Source organism: Python bivittatus, unplaced genomic scaffold, assembly GCF_059951505.1.
Source record: "Python bivittatus isolate LINGU-HERP-01145 unplaced genomic scaffold, Pbiv_v1 ctg000580_np1212, whole genome shotgun sequence".
In the NCBI taxonomy this organism is placed as follows: domain Eukaryota; kingdom Metazoa; phylum Chordata; class Lepidosauria; order Squamata; family Pythonidae; genus Python; species Python bivittatus.
The window spans coordinates 4,242,888-4,259,231 of record NW_028277087.1 but is presented as its reverse complement, the minus strand read 5'-3'; the positions used below and the strand labels follow the sequence as shown (position 1 = coordinate 4,259,231).

Genomic DNA, 16,344 nt, shown 5'->3' with positions numbered 1-16,344 from the left:
GGTTTTCCCCATTCATACACTATTTTTTCTCTCTCGCTCTCTTTTTTCAATCAAAGAAAGAGTCTCCCCTCCCCCAGGAGAAAAAAAATAGTACAATTGTCTGGACTCCCGGAGGACATAAAACAGATGTGGGATTTGAGAGGCCTGTCAAGGGCAAGGATGGGGGAGCATGGCAGGGAACAAAGGTTTATTTGTTCTCCCCAGATTTTGCGGGAAAGGCATTTTCCTCTACCAGCCAGATCTTCCTGAACCAAACTTTGTTGTTTTAGTTGACAACAAAGAAATAATTAGAAATCATTTGTTCTCGGCTTTAATTTAGCAGCATCAGCCACGCTGGGAGGGTTGCCATTTAACACCCCCCACACACAAACTTTGATTTCTTTCTTAACAGATTGACTCTCTCTTTGTGTGCCTGCAAACATCTGTTAGGGGTTAGGTGCCTTTCCTGAATAATCTCAGTTCCCCGAGGGTGGGAAGGAAAAACTAGGAAAGCCCTGCTTTTAAGGGGCTCCCCCACACCACAGAAAGCGTAGAAAAGAGACTCCTGTGGCTTGGACAGTCCTCTAACTTTTTCAACCTTTACCAATCCCCTTTTGGCTGGATCCTTCTTCCAGAACTCTAGAGTCCTGATTTTTTTTTTTTAATTTAAATGGTTCAGGGAAGCAAGAAAAATGGCATATGTTTTTCCTTTCTCTTCCACAGAGAGAAAGATAAGGCAACGATAGACGGGAAAGCGAACATATTACCCAGTATGTTTTTTCTGTCGGGGAGAATTTGTATCTCCGGCAGAGATCTGACACAATCTGTTCCAACTGGAGAGGGAATCCCATTCATTTATCCAGCTGTTTCTTCTGCCCAAAGGAAACGCAAGCACCCTCCCTTGGGGGGGTGGGGCAGGCCAGCCTCCACTGAGCCCTTCCACCTCCCATTTATTTTGCCCACGTAGGCAGGATCTGACCTAATCCCGTGTCTGGCGCCCACCCTCTCCCCTTCCTTTGTTGCATCGCCAGGGCCTCTTCCATTCATCAGAGCTTTTCCGAAGCCTCTTGCAGGAAGAACCCAGTGGGGGCAAATCCGAGCTCTCCTGTCCCAGCTTTCTCTCCCCCACTCGGTTTCCCAGAAACTCCATTATACGTTGGTGGGAGTACAGTGTAGGTGACAAGAGCCCGGTGCCTCCTTCTAGGCAAACAGATGAACACACACACACACATATTAATTGCAGTATTCTCCAGCATGGCTTCTGACCTGAAAACCTGGGCGTGTGCAGGCAGGTCGCCTTTGTTTACTCTCTGATGAGAGATGTGTACTCCGAATATGCTCAGGAGAACCATTGTTTTTTTATTCTCCCCAACCCGGGAGCCCAAAATAGCTTTGGGGACTGAACAGGCTCAGATGAAGACCCGTGTTGTGACTGTGCACAGAGAGGACATCTTTTAGCGATCTCTGCTGCTCTTCTCCTCTCTTCCCCCCCACTTTAAATGTCCCCCCCACCCCATGGCCTCCTATATCCTGCTCGTCTCTTTTCTTGGCGCTGGACCCGCAGCGACTTTTCTTTCCTTCCTCTTTCGAGTGGAGCTTGGGGTGATTTTGTCTTCCTGACGGGGGGGGGGGGGGAGGACAGGTTTGGCTGGTGACCCCCAGCTCTTTGCATCCCGAAGGCAGGGTGGAGATGAAGGCTTGATCCCTTGGCTCCGGGAGAGGAGGCTGTTGAAGTGGGAAGGTGGGTGATCCAAAGATGTGTCACTGAGGCATTCAGAAAATTAAACTCAGCGACAGCAACAACGCGCAACGCCCTGTGCATTGGCAGAGGCCGGAGGGGGGGGGGGAGGGTGGAATCTCAGGCCACCGCAGCTGCCTGCCTGAGTCACGCAGGTCTGGAGTTCTTCCACTGCCCACTTCAGATATTGCTCCAGCATTTGCAAAGGCCCAGAGAAAAGGAAAAGGGGAGGCGTCTTTGTGCATTCGTGGTTATTTGAAAGGAGGACACAGAGCTCCTGTGGGGCAGTGATGGGGAAGCCGCTGTCATATGCGGAGTGGGAAGAGAAGCCTTGCAAAGCGATCTTGCAAATTCCAGCTTCTGTCACAGTATTTATCCGAGTAGGGGTAGAGGCCAGTAAGACCCCCAACTCCTCCTCCTCCTCCTCCTCCTCCTCAAAGAATCTTTGATTTGGGAGGCACAGGCAGACCTGGGCTTCCTGACCACTCCAGGGCCAGCTTCTGCAGACATGGGCACTGCGTATTCCTCGCTCCATGCCCAGTGCTTCTGCATCTGGGTTTGCAGGTTTATGGAAGTGGATCTGCCAACCTCCCCAAGACACCTTGGTGGAGGGACTCCGGAAACTCCTGAATATTAATGTTGTTCCTTTTAATTAAAAAAAAATAGGGGGGAGGATAGCACTATGGATTTGCAAACGGCAAACCCTGTTTTTCTCTCTTCTGCATTTTCCTTGACATCTCAGCCCCTATTTATTCTGGGGAATGGCATGGGGAGGGCATCTAGCAACCCCTCTGCCTCTTCCCCTGTGCTCCAGAGAGCATTTAGGAGACTTTATTTTTCCTTGCGTCGGAAATAAATTGCAGCCTCAGCTTGCAAATTTCCCAAGCTTGCAGGCTTAGTCGCTGCTGAGGGTGCGTGAGCTTGCAGCCCCGTCTGCCCCATCTCACTTGGAAAAAATGCAGTGGGGCTGGAACGATCCCAATCTAGTTTTGCAGCCTAGGGGAGGGGCACTCCAAACGTTGGTCTTTGACATTTTGGACTGGGAATCCTTTCACTTTCCTTTAAAATTGGGGCGGGTGCTCCCATCTGGGACCTCAGGATGACATCCTGAAGGCGTGCTTTGAGAGGAAGGGGAAGGAACAGGAATCCCCTCAGTTTGAGATTACGTTGAATTCAGATCAACTGCAATGAATACACCCTCCACACCCCCGGACACGTTGACACATGCAAACTTAAATGCGGTGGCGACAGCGGAAGGCGCTCTAGATGCCTCCAAACTTTGGGACATCTCAAGCATTGAAGAAGACCAAGACCTTTGATTGCCCCAAGCTGGGGCAGTTTTGAGGGTGCCTCTCTTCTGGGAGCCCTCCTTTGCCAGCAATGAGGGAGGAGTAATATTTAGTGGGATTTACCCTCTTGCCTTGGGGGTGTCACTCGAAGCCTTCACCCTCTCCTCCCTTTCGCTTCCGTCTCTTTGTGGTGCCACTTGGGGGGGGCTCACCGAATTGAGGGCAGAAGGGGCTAAACCGCGGGTCTGTTGCCAGAGCGAGAGGACGCTATGGACGTGGTGTCTGTTTGGGGCTGAGATTTGTCAGCTGAGTGCCCTTGGCACGGGGAGGAGAGAAAGAGGCGTTCTGTCAATTTCTGTCTCCCCAGTTATCTTCTTGTGCCCAGTGAGTTCCCCCTTCCCGGCCTCTCCCTATTCTACCCCCAAGTCGGTGGCAGTTTCAAGATGGGGACAGCCTGGAGATCACCCCCTGAGCGGCAGAGGGTTTTGAAGCAGAGCGTTTCCCCCCCAGCCTCCCTCAAGCCAGACACCTTCTTGGATCCCCCACCCCAAACCCATTGTTCCCGAACAGTTGCATTCGGGTTTTTTCCAGCAGAGGGCGCCCTTGCTTTGCTGACTCATTCTTGGTAACATCCCTTTGGGCTTCAGCGCCTTGAATGCTGCATTCGCACAGAACATCCGTATACAGCAGTGATGTTGGCGTGGAAATCGGGCTTCAACCCCTACAGGCTTTGTGCAACCAGAGCCGGACCGGTCCCTCAGACGCTCATCCTGGGCCCAGCCTCGGTTCCAAGCCCCTTTTCAAAGCCAAACGCCCAACTAAAGCTTCCAGCACATCCTTGAAGCATTCATGATGGGCAGAAGAATGAGGACTTCTTTATATCTGTCCAAATCGTCCTCCCATCGCTGGACTAAAGCTAAAGCAGAAGGAATGATTGATGAATCCTTTTGAGGAGGGTCACTGTCTGTAGGTCATTATCTCCGTCTGCATCGCCTGCATTTTGTTTCCTTCTGGCCTCTTCTGCTGTTATTCCCCGGCACAGCCCAGGTCTTTCAGGATAATCTGAAGTGGCCTGTATTCCATAAAAGTTTCTTCCGCTGTAACTTTTTTTTTTTTAGCTTTTGACGTTCACAAGACTATTGCTTTTACCACGTGGTGACTTATCTAGAAACTTTTGGGCTGATAAAATCTCTTTGAGGTGATCTGGGTTCACACATCACTCTGAGCAGGAACCAAACCAACCACAATATGGCTTAGTGTAATATAGGAATCCTGCTATACTTTCCCTGGCCTCTTGTTTCACCCTTGTGAGCATCTTTGCTCTCGAGAGCAAGTCACCATTTTCACCTGGAAGGGGGCTAATTCTCCCCAACTGGATCCAGAGAAGCCCCAAAATCTGCATATTCTGATTTCAATCTGCATTAGGCTCAAAGAATTTTGCCTGATATCTTTGACACAATTAGCTAGTGATTCAGTTCAGTCTGGGGTTGTTGGTTACCCTTCAGACACTTTGTCACATGGCAGATGATAAAAACTTCCCAAATCGTGAATGAAGCATCAGCTGTATCACCAACAGTCACATCATCGAGGACTCGTGCCCCCCTCGCGTTCTTCCAACAGTCTTTTACTCACTGATACAAATTGCTATCACATTGAATACATAATGCCAAAGCAGCAACAGGCTAAGCCGTGATCTGCTAAACAATGGCCTGATGAATACAGCACCAGAGGCTAGAGTCAGGCCGCACACTAAGCCGCCAATCATGGTTTACAAACCATAGTGGCTCAGCTCATACATTGTGCTAAGTCAAAACAAAGCAAACCACAGTTTGCTAATGAGCTTAACTGGCTTAACTGAAGGCCAGGCAGCTGCATTTCCACCCCATGTTAAACTTGGTTAGCATTTATCTTGGTTAGCTTTTGTGGATGCGAGTACCCAGCTGGTATCCTGGTTCGATATATCTGAGATGTGCCGTATTTCGTATTCTCCTGACCCAGAAAATGAAAGCCGGAATAACAGTAAAAGCCAGGCCACTTTTTTTACCCCATGGGCACCGAGGGGGTGCAAATTTTGATTTGGTTGGGCCCCTGTGGATCATTCACTTGGTGTTGGCATTCGTATCTTTGTTTCAAAGGGAAGTGAGAACCAGGAAGATAAATCACTTCCCATGGGGAGTGACCAATCCAGTTAGGTATGTCCTGTGAATATGCTCGGCACAAGGTCCAAGTTATGTGACTGGACTGGTCAGAAGCAAGTTGGGGTGTTGTCCTTCTGGCTGACCGGCTTGGCTGGGAGATGCCTGCTGGGCCCCGGCTTTTTCCCCTTTCGCTCCCCCAGGCCAGGAGCCAAGACTCAAACATTGCAAATGTTGGTGATTCCTTCTTCTGAAAATGCTGGCTCCTAATAGCCTCACTGCAAGGCCTTGAAGACCTGGGAGGCTAGAGAGCACCTCTCATACATTATCCTAAACCAGGCTTGTTTAACAGTGGTTTGTTGAAATCGCAATGGGCTGTCTGCCCAACGTGCTGATTCAAAACAAAAGGAACCGCAGGGTAATATCTGAAACAGGCTGAAATTTGGCAGGGGTGAGGGGTGGGAGGAACCTGCATTCAAGCCCTCCCCCAAGTTCACTGGATGCATATGACCCATCTCTTTCTCAGCATGCCAAGAATAAGGTTTGACTAGCCTCCCACTGATATTTATAAACCACAGTTTATAGTTTGGCATAAACAGAATCTCTTCTTTCCTCCTTCTTTCCCTCACTCTCTTAGCCTAGCCTACCGGGCAGGGCTCTTAGACAGGCAAGATGAAGGAGAGGATTCTGTCGTGACTTCCTCAGAAGGAAGGTGTAAAGCCATTAACAAGAATTGGGCACCACTGAGAACGGAAATGCCTTTCCAGCATTAAGGCGACCTGGACTTCAGGGGTTTCCCAGATTTAATTCTTGTTAACAGCATTGCATGTTTCTTCTAAGCCATCATCTAATCAGGATAGTGTAGGGCCACCAGATCTAGACCACTGAATTCCCCCAAGATGGCCACTGGGAAAAAGTTTAGAGTTTTCTACATCTCTTTGCTACCATTTTCCGGTTATCTGCAATTTTGCAGCCCAGAGCTGATAAACCGATTCCAGCATCTTCAACCATCTCTTGTGAACCACAGAGATAGGATTACAGCAAATAGCCCGTCTCCATTTACTAAAATGTTCTGTATCGCTCCCCAGTTCTACCAAATGGTATTATTTTCTGACCCCAATACAAGAGTGCAAAGCCACTGATTGATTGATTATTGATTGTGAGCCATCAAGTTGGTGTCGCCTCTTGGCAACCACGTAGATCAGTGTTGTCCAAACTTGGCCACTTTAAGATGAGTGGACTTCAACTCCCAGAATTCCCCAGCCAGCATTCTGGGAGTTGAAGTCCACTCATCTTAAAGTGGCCAAGTTTGGACAACACTGATGTAGATGGATTTTCTCTGTGGCGATCTGTCCCTAACCTGGTCTTTCAGGTCTTCGAAGGGTGCCCCCATTGCCACTGTAACTGAGTCCATCCCCCTTGCTGCTGGTTGCTCTCTTCAACTTTTCCCACTGTCAGCCTTTTAGGATTAAGTATTCTAATCATCCTGAGATGCAGAACTATTTCCTATTGTTATTGACATTGATTGCCCAGACATCTTCAAGATACTTTCTTCAATCTGACCTCTTCTAGAAGCAAAGCGAACACAGTCCCCCAAATTCTTGGGAAGAATTTGGAGAGTTTTAATCGTGGCACATCTGGATGTCAGAACCAAGAAGGCTGATTAAGTCACCAGTGTAAGGCAATGTAAATGTAACGTGTGTGCACACTCTGGTTTTTTCCCAGCGAGGCACTGGGCTGTAATATTCACACGTTTCTCTCCAAATGGTTGAGAGTCTTCATTTTTGTTGCTGTTCAAGGAGTTGAGCTTGTAAGCCATTTTTGTCTGTTTCCATCCTTCCCCAAAGGGAATTTAGACTTATAGAGTTCTAGTTCCAGTTCTTGTTCCCCCCCTGAGCAAGCAATTTGGGGGGCGCAGTGAAGGAGGGAGCTCTGCTTGGTGGGTTTGTGTATTAGGAGACAACAGAAGAGAGTACCTTGTGATTCTTGTCTGCAGTGAATGGTGGTCTGCTGAGAAAAAAGGTGTGGGTCAGGTTTAGGGATTTTATCACCAGTCCATGTGTCGTGGCCCTTCTGGACAGTTTGCCTAATTTTTTTCAATAAGTTTTTTGGGGGAGGGGCAGAGAGCAAAGAAATTTTGCAGCCCAGAGCTGGAGTGAGATGGGCGGTGACTAACTTTGAAATATAAATAAACAAACAAACAAACCGGAAATTGTATGGGCCTGGTGTGTGTGACAAAGGGTCAGTTCTGAGTTGCTAGATGCCTGCTGCAAGTTTACAAACTAAGTCTATACCAGTGTTTCTCAGCCTTGGCAACTTTAAGACGGGTGGACTTCAACTCCCAGAATTCCCCAGCCAGCATGGCTGGCTGGGGAATTCTGGGAGTTGAAGTCCACCCGTCTTAAAGTTGCCAAGGCTGAGAAACACTGGTCTATACTATACAAATTATGTCTATAAACTACGCCTCTTGATTAGAAGTGAAGAATTTCTAGTTACCCTAAGAAGTAAAAGATAACAATGGAACAGGGATGGGGGGGGGTCCTTTCTCCTACTTCTTTTAAAAACGCATTCCATAAGACTCCGAAAATTGAAATCCTCTAGGCTTTTATTGATTACATTATTGTTAATAACACTACGCTAACTATTTGGGTTCCCACCCTGAAGTTTCTAGCCCCTCTTGTTCTTACCTCCCCCCCCCCCCCCCCCAGTCAGACAATTGCACACTCGGTTGGTTTTTGTGACTGATTTGGTTGTGTTCGTGTGAGTTTAGTCTATTCCACAGACTGATCGTGGGGATCCCAAACGTAGGTAGGACTGGTAATGTTTACTTCTGAGTAAGCCCCCAGGGAACAGGGGAACTTACTTGCCGAATGTGTAGATAGCAGAGCATTTGTCTCCGTTGGAAGAAGATTAAATCTAACAGCCAAAGAAATCGCAAACGAAATCCCACTTAAATGGTAAATGTAAAGCTATTGCGGCGCGTCTTTAAAAAGCTCCGAAAAAATTCAAAAAAGGAAAAAAAAGAAGAATTATGATGTTTAAATGAATCCCCCTGCCTCTTTTAATCGCGTCCTCCCCGTTTTTCCACTGAGGTCCCTCCGTCGCTCTCCGTCTCTCTCTCTCTCCGTCTATATAAAACTCACGCACACCGTATCATTCTTTTATAAAGCTCTTTGTTGTAGAAATAATACATCATGAATGGCCCTTTAAAAAGAGGGGGGAAGGGGGAGGAAATACGGGGGCTGGCTTCGCAGAAGCGTGTGGGTGGAGGAAAAACTCCATTCTGGCACCCAAAGCCCCGCCCACTATTGCTTGATCGCTGGCGGGGCGGGGGCGGGGGCAGGGGGACGAGGCGAAGCATCCGGTCTCCTTCCACGTGGGGGAGAGCCGTGAATCGCCTGCCATTGGTCCGCGGCGCTGGCGTCTCAGTGGGAGGAGCGCCCCGATTGGCTGCGGCGGGGCTGGCCGAGAGAAAAAGGGAGTAAAGAATGAATGGGGAGGGGGAGAGTAATTCCGCCCATTTAGAACGTTGATACATTCTAACTTTTTTCCCTCCCCCTCTTTCATCTCCCCTCCTTCTCTGTGTCTTCCCGGCACTGGTTACTTTCACACCAGACTCCGGGAGCAGCGGCGGCGGCGGCGGCGGCGGGAGCCGGCTGCTTCGCTGCTCGGTGTGCGCGCGTCTGACTACGGGTTCCAGCCCAGGTGGGGAAGATAGATAGCGTGCGCGCGTCTGCTTTTGTCTCATCCTTCCTCGGGTTTTCAAATATTTTTAACCCCTTCTGCTGCATTTCCGTAAGAAGGTAGATAGTATTATTTGAGGGGGGGGAGCTGGGGGAAACCGATATCCTCTTTTCTGAAGTCCGCCTGTGATCCGCGGGAGGGGGGTTGAGTGAGTTGCGTGTAGCTTTCTGGCGGAAGGGGGTCGTTGAAGGACAAAAGACGCCCCCTCCCTCGCCGCGATCTCTGCGCACGGAGGCTGGCAGAGCAGAACTTTTTTTTAAAGATCCGAAGACCTGAGTTAGACTTGAATTTGCTCCCGGCCGAGGGAGGCGGGGGGTGGGGGCGGGAGAGAGAAGACAGAGTCACTCCAGGGTCGTGTAAACGCGACGGGGAAGGCGCTCCTTTGTCTGCGGGGCAGCCTGCCTACCAGCTTCGCGGCCTCATCTCTGCCTCCTCCCCCTTCTTCCGCCCCAGGTGAATCGAATGGACCACCAACCCTCCCCCAGGAGCTGCAGCCGGGGGCCCCCAGCCTGCGACACTGTCCAGAGTGACCCTCCTATGAATGTTTTCATTCACACGACCACCGGGGCCCGGTATGAGCTCTCTGTCCCCGTGGAAGAGACGGTGGAAGGTTTGAAGAGGCGGCTGTCTCAGAGGCTTAAAGTCCCCAAGGAGCGGCTGGCTCTTTTACATAAAGAAAGGTATTCACTCTAGTGTGCTTGTGGGTGTCTGTGTGTGAATCTTTCATCCATCCCCCCCCCCCCGAAATAAAGACTGGGGGTAGGAGGAGGTAGGAAGTTAGAATTTAACCCATTGTTTTCGTTTTTTAATTGGGAGGGAGCCCTTAATTAAAAGCGGTCTAGCTTCGCACCTCTCAGGAAGTCTCACTGGGTTCAGGTAAGAAGGCAAACCCAGTAAAATTCAGGCATTGCTGGGAGCTCCCTGGATCTTCCTGGCTGTTAGGACTTCTTTGGACTGCAGCCTTCAGAAGGAGTGAAAAAACTTCCCAAAGTGTATGGAAGTAGGAAATGTAGAATCTAGGCCACTGGAAAACTGCTTTTAACTTTTTGTACATGGTGTATGAATGTCTGCAAAACCCTTTATGCATGCCTGTAATTATATCTACCCCTTTCTTCTTTTTTTATAGCCAAACTGCAAATGTGCTGATTTTGGAATATTGTTTAGATAAGAATCTATGCATCTGTACAGAGTGGAGAGTACATATATAGAGAGAGAAAAACAGGGAGCGAGATACAGATCTATAGCACTGGGATTCATTTTTGACATCCAGGCATATCATAAAATAGGCAGAGGGAGCCTGTATGGGGTACATGGGTGGGGGGAGAGAAAAATACAGGTTGAACCTCTTTGTGGATTTCTGCAAAATATCTGGTTCCTGTACTGCTAATTCTCTCCCCATATATTCCCCTGAAAAACTCAAGGCTTTTCCAAAGAGCTGAATCTAGCCCCCCTCCCCATAAATAACACGCTTGATAGCCTAATTTGCAGCATTGGTACTCCCCTCCCCATGCAGCCCCCATTCCTTGTTCTCTTTTGGGGAAGAAATGTTATTAGTATCTATTGATCTGATCTCAGGGTCAGAATTTGTCCTGGAAGCTTTGCTTAGGATGAAGGGGGAGAAAGACTAGGAAAATAAGACAATCCTCTTGAACTCCCCCCCCCCCCCCCAAGAGGGGTTGCTTCAGATTTTCTTTCAGTCCTCGCCCCTCTTCCCCTGAAGGTGTCCTTTGTTCTGAAGGTTGAATTTGGGTAGCGTGCAAGTGCATAGACAGAAATGTACGCCTACACACGCGTGCACACACACACATTCACGCTTGTATGCACACACAGATGCAGGCCATCTCCCATGCAGACCTTCCTAACTGCTTAAAAATACTAGGATCTCTGGAGAAATCTTGGAGGCGCAGAGAATGCTACCTAGGGCTGACTTGAATGTCCTTTGTGAGGGGGAGAAGAGGAATGGTCTGGATTGAGGGGGAATAGGGATATCTGTATCCCTATTCTGAGCCATTCTCTTTGTTTAACTAAATCCCCCTAGCTTTGTTAGAGAATGCAGAACGGATCAGTCCTTAAGATGCAAAACAGCTCGGTCCTTGCACAATGAACTCTCTTGCTCCACTGGGCCCCAAAATCTCCCAACGGCACCCCCCCTTTAATGCATCTTCCCAGTCTCTTCTGAGCCTCTGACAGATGATTTAAAATCTATCAAACCTAGCTTAAAAAAAAAAAAAAGAAGCCATTTTATATTCCAGCCCTTCTCACAATTAAGATGTGCAAGGTATCAGGGCGAGCTTAGAACAAGATTCTCCGGATCGGAAGAGCTATTAATTGGGGGGAGCTGATTTTATTAATTCATCTGTTCGCTTACAAAGCTGCCTTTTCCCCTCCTTTGAGAATCAGGCTGGAAAAAATAAATCCACCCTCCTACAAGTCTCTTTTCTCTTTCCTGTGGCCCCCGCACCCTCCCCCCCAGCATTCAATAGATGCCCACATGGTTCTTTCTCTTTCTGTCTGCCGTTTCTTTTTAACCTTTCTTAGCTTCCCGGATCTGTCACTCCAATTGTCTGGAACAGTAGTGGGTTAGAGAAGAGCTCTGCAGTTGGAGAGATGCCTGTGAAATCACAGGGGGCAGCAGAGGGAAGGGAGAGACTTAGAATATTGTGTTTACATAAGAAGCGGAAAAGTGGAGCACCTGGGCTGAGACAGGCGTTTGGGGGAGGGAGGAAATCAGAAAGATCTCCGGTTGTTCCATCTTTTCAGAGAAGGGAAGAACTCATTTGGGCCAGGGGGATTATTATTTTCGTAGTAATAAAACCAACAGTGACCTTTTTTTTTTTTTAAATAACACCCTCCCCCCGTAGCACCCCCATGGTGTCCTTTTTCTTTCAGTCTCATCACAGTTGCAGTTCTCCAGCCTCAAAGTGCATGAGGAAGTATTTTGTAATCATTGTGGTTCTTTAAAAGATTGCAAACTAAGACTTCGCCTTTTCTTTCCACCCCCACCCCACCCCACCCCCTGCTTTTCCCCCTCAGTCGTCTGAATTCAGGCAAACTGCAAGATTTGGGGGTCGGAGAAGGAAGCAAGTTGACTCTGGTACCTACGGTGGAAGCTGGCTTGATGGTAATTATTACCCTCTTACTAATCATGGTTTCAGGCTGAACTCTGGGAGAGTCTGGCCACGTCACTATACGGGCATCTGGTTTGGAAGCCTGACGTTCTCTTCTTTTCTTCTACAGTCTCAAGCATCTAGACCAGAACAATCCGTGATGCAAGCATTAGAAAGTTTAACTGAAACTCAGGTAAGATGGGGTGCAGGTACATGCGAATAAGTTTGTCTGTTCTCCTCTAAGGACTTTGTTGGGTCCAATTCTTCCATCCTCAAGGAAGAGAAAGAGAAGCAGAGAAGCTTCTGCAAACAGATGGGAAATCACAGTAAATGGAGGGCTGACTCTCTGGGTGCACTGCAAAGTTAGGCAGTTCAGGAGCCTCTAGGTTAGTGTTTCTCAACCTCAGCCGCTTTAAAATGTGTGGACTTCAACTCCCAGAATTCCCTAGCCAGCATGCTGGCTGGGGAATTCTGGGAGTTGAAGTCCACAAATGCTGGCTGGGGAATTCTGGGAGTTGACTTCAGCTCCCAGAATTCCTCAACCAGTAGCCGAGGTTGAGAAAAACTGCTCTAAATGTTTGGACTACAATTCCCAGGAGTCCAAGCAGTTGGGCCCACCAGGCCACAAGGCAAAACTTTTGAAGGACTTCAGGATTGGTGACTCTTAGACTAAATAGGCTTTTGTGAATTTATGAGAGACAAATAAAACCAAATCTCTCTCTGTCTCTGTCAGGATTCTAGTCCACGGGAAGGTTGAGCTTAGTCTATTTCCCTTCTGCATAAACATTTGCTCTTCTCTTGTATTTATTATCATTTATGTTCTGTTATAGTATTATTTACTACTATTATAGCAATAAAAAACTATGGTACAACTGTCCTCTACCTGATGCCCTACGAGTGTACCGGAACTGCAAATCCCAGAATTCCTAGCTGTGTGCTAAGAATTACCTAGAATTCCCCATGTAGCATGCGAGATAGGAATTCTGGGAGTTGTAGTTTCAGCAAGACAGAAGAAGCTAAGGCTTTGTGACTAGCTATGCCGAAGGACCCAATTCAGAATCATACGCTTTCAGACCCTTTTCAGGTCTCTGATTAATGCTGCAGTCCTACTGAACTGGTTGTCTCTTCCATCAATGCTACTTCAGTGCGTAGGTTTTTGGCTGGATCGCACGCCCTCTATTTGGGTAGCACAGAGTGCTTTAAATCTGTTTTGGTTCTCCGATGCAGATCTGTAGACAGATTCTCTTTATCAGCACTGCTGCCACTTGTATTTTAAGGCATTAGCATAAAATACTTCCACTTGTTTATTTGTATTGTTTTTGCTCATCCTTCCTGATCTTCAGTCATCAACTTTCTGTTTAACTGACTTGTTGAAAGTGTGGTTTTTTAAAAATCTGTCTGATTTTTAACTCATCTAGGATCTGTCTCAACAGATCAATTATACTGATGAATGAATATTATGAGAAGTTGGAGACACTGCCGTTGTGTGCTTGGTCACAAATACTAAGTCTCTTGTTTGGTGATGCCCTGGTTGAGCTTATCTCTAGAAAGATGGACTTTGATTTTGGGTCCCCGTCCCCTAATTTCTCACCCCCACCCACCGCCTTTTTTATTTAAGGGAATCTTTTTTAGAAAAGTTGCTTCTCCCCGGAGCTGAGAACAAAAGGGATTTCTCTTGGCAGATAACAGTATTTCACAGCTATCTCCACCCTGGAAAGAGAGCTATGGGGGGGGGGGCGGTCAACCTTTCTTCCTCACCCCCTTACTCAAGATCTGGATCGCCTTCACATTCTTGCATAGGCTGTCCTACAGTCATTGCATTTTAATTGTGGGTATGTTCGTTTCCTTCCCCTCCCCTTAGCAAACACAAATGCTTCCTTGCCAACGTCTCCTCCTCTTAATTCTGTTCCTCCTTGCGCATATGACGCTTCTAATTTTTTTTAACCCAACATACATATCCCTTCTATTCTCTTGCAGTTCTTTTTAAAAAAAAAAAAAACATCAAGGTGCAAGGGAAGTTAAGGGATTGCAGAGTTCCCTGGGGGTGGGGGCAGAATCATGTTGCACCAAATTCCTGAGACAGCCTTGCTGTTACTTTGGGAAGGAGAGAGGGTGGGTGGAGGGAGGGGTGCGAAAGGATACCAGAGGGTGCTGAGGTGAAGAATGATTGCTAGCTGGCCTTCTGTCTGTGATAGCTCTGGCTCTGATTAAGTTGCTTCTGTTATCTGCACATTCCTTCCTCCTCAGGCACCCTGGAATATTTTCAGGAGCAAGACTGTGCAGTGAGACTGAGATATTTTTGCTTGGAGAAGGAAGGGCAATTCAGGCAGTGGGGTTTTAGGGGTGGCCTGGAGGTTTGATCAGCTAGGATTTGACCCTTAAAAGCTGTAAGCATTCCTTGCCCACAAGTTTGCAATCTGAAAGGCGGGAGATGAAAGGAAGAAGCGATGAGGAGGGAAGAGGAGAGATGAGCGCATGCACAGAGGTCCACTGATTAGTCTGTCACTGTACTGGGCTTATGAAAAGTCCTTTGCAGTTTGGTGTTGCTTATTTTTGATTCAGCTCAAGAAATTGGCAGACAAAATGCACCCAAAATAGATCAAAGTTGCTGGTACTTTTCTTGTTTCTAGGCTCTGGGCCTCTCTGGCCAAGAAACACATATGCAAATGTTTGTGGATCATAAGGGAAATAGAAATACACTTGGAATTAGCCCCTCAAAGTATTTTGATGACCAGGAGTAGGTTTCCCAATTGCAAATTTGGAAACTTATCATCTGTTCTTGCTTGTTAATTTTGAGAGCCAAATGTCCTGGCGATGGGGTGATGTTGAAATTTTGTGCGAGGTTGTTCTTCTGCCTTCAGCTTGAGATGTATGTACACTTGCTGGAGGATGGGTCCCATTGCACATCTGGAGGGCTCCCATTTCCTCTTGAGTTAGGCCTCCCATAAAATGCCCAGCCTTATAAAAAGTTCTCTCCTCCCAAAACCCATGGCTGATTCTTTAAAGCACTGCTTCTCAACCTTGGCAGCCTTCAGATGGGCGGACTTCAACTCCCAGAATTCCCCAGCCAGACTTGCTGGGTTTACTACATCCCACCCCCTCGGAGGAAGGGGAAACGTTGCTGGGGGCCAGAACAAGAAATATCCATTTTGAAATGGACAATGGAGGGGTTCCCACTGAGCCATCTTTTCAAGAACCTGGAAAAGTTGTGTATGGGGGGGGCAGCCCCCCCCAACTCTGGAGTAGGCACATGGCAGGTTCAGAAGGCTTATTTCGATTTCTGTTCTTCCGTTCCGCTTGTAAAGCAGTTGAGTCTTGGGGCAGGGTTTCTGCGTGCTTCTTGGAGCAATGGTGGTGACCCTTGAACATGTGCAGAGGGCATTATTCTTTGCTGTTGAGTAACCCATAGATGCTCAGCCCCTAACACTGCCATCTAGGTTTTGAAGAGTTTCAGACCAGGGGTGGTTATTCTCTAAAACAGTGTTTTTCAAACTTGGCCGCTTTAAGATGTGTGGACTTCAACTCCCAGAATTCCTCAGCCAGCCCTGCTGGCTGAGGAATTCTGGGAGTTGAAGTCCACACATCTTAAAGCAGCCAAGTTTGAAAAACACTGCTCTAAAATGATTTTAAAAATTGCAGGTTCAGAAGGACAGTGGTTCAGATGTTTATTGCCCGAACCACTACAAGTAGAAAATGCCATTTTAAATTTTACATGCTATTTAAAGCTTGGTAGCAAGAAATAAGGGGCGCTTGCTATCAAGAACTGCTACCCATCAAAGTAAATGGTTGGCCTTCTCTCCAGCATTCCTCTTTTCTAATCCAGTGACTTGGCTTTGAATGGTAGATGGAAACCGTTCCTTAGAACATGGGCAAAGTGCTTGGATGGGGGTCGAGCCCTGAAATAAAAGTTTATATCTTGGCAAGGTGAGGGACGAAAACCTGAAAGGGCTAGGTGTGTTTATCCAAAGGACGAGAAGGCTAAAGTGCTTGTCGCACATAAGAGGAACACGGCTTTTTCTGCTTTGGTTACAGACCACGGGAGCCTGATCAATAAGGAAGTAGATATTTTATGTTAGTAAAAACTTCCCAGCCTTTTGACAGGTAGCAGTTTTCCCTTTGCCCAGTAGGCTTGGGGTGCTGCAGCAACGTTCGGCTTTGGGGAGGGGGTCAGACTAGATGATCTCAAGGACATTTTCCAGTTCTGTGATTGTCATTTATATCTTTTTTTCTTCTGGAACACTGACCTTGCAGCCTAGAGCCTTTTCAGATGTGCACTTTAAAAATCTCTACAACCCAAACGGCTCTCTGTGAGAATTAGGAATTGAAACTACAGAGAATGAGAGTCAGGCTTG

General features: G+C 47.6%; 1 protein-coding gene across 3 annotated transcripts in view; it reads left to right on the top strand.

Annotated features, from left to right (window-relative positions):
* The window catches only part of MIDN (midnolin), a 36,400-nt gene that overhangs the window by 1,102 nt on the left and 18,954 nt on the right, over window positions 1-16,344 (top strand). The window contains exons 1-4 of one of the 3 annotated variants that reach the window (XM_007431887.3): window positions 8,700-8,846; window positions 9,339-9,565; window positions 11,919-12,006; window positions 12,123-12,185. In XM_007431887.3, the coding sequence (XP_007431949.1) occupies window positions 9,348-9,565; window positions 11,919-12,006; window positions 12,123-12,185 (369 nt within the window). In that variant the 5' untranslated portion in view covers window positions 8,700-8,846; window positions 9,339-9,347. Of the gene's footprint in view, window positions 1-8,699; window positions 8,945-9,338; window positions 9,566-11,918; window positions 12,007-12,122; window positions 12,186-16,344 lie in introns of those variants that run through there. The other 2 variants (XM_015888702.3, XM_007431885.3) reach the window with 2 other exon arrangements.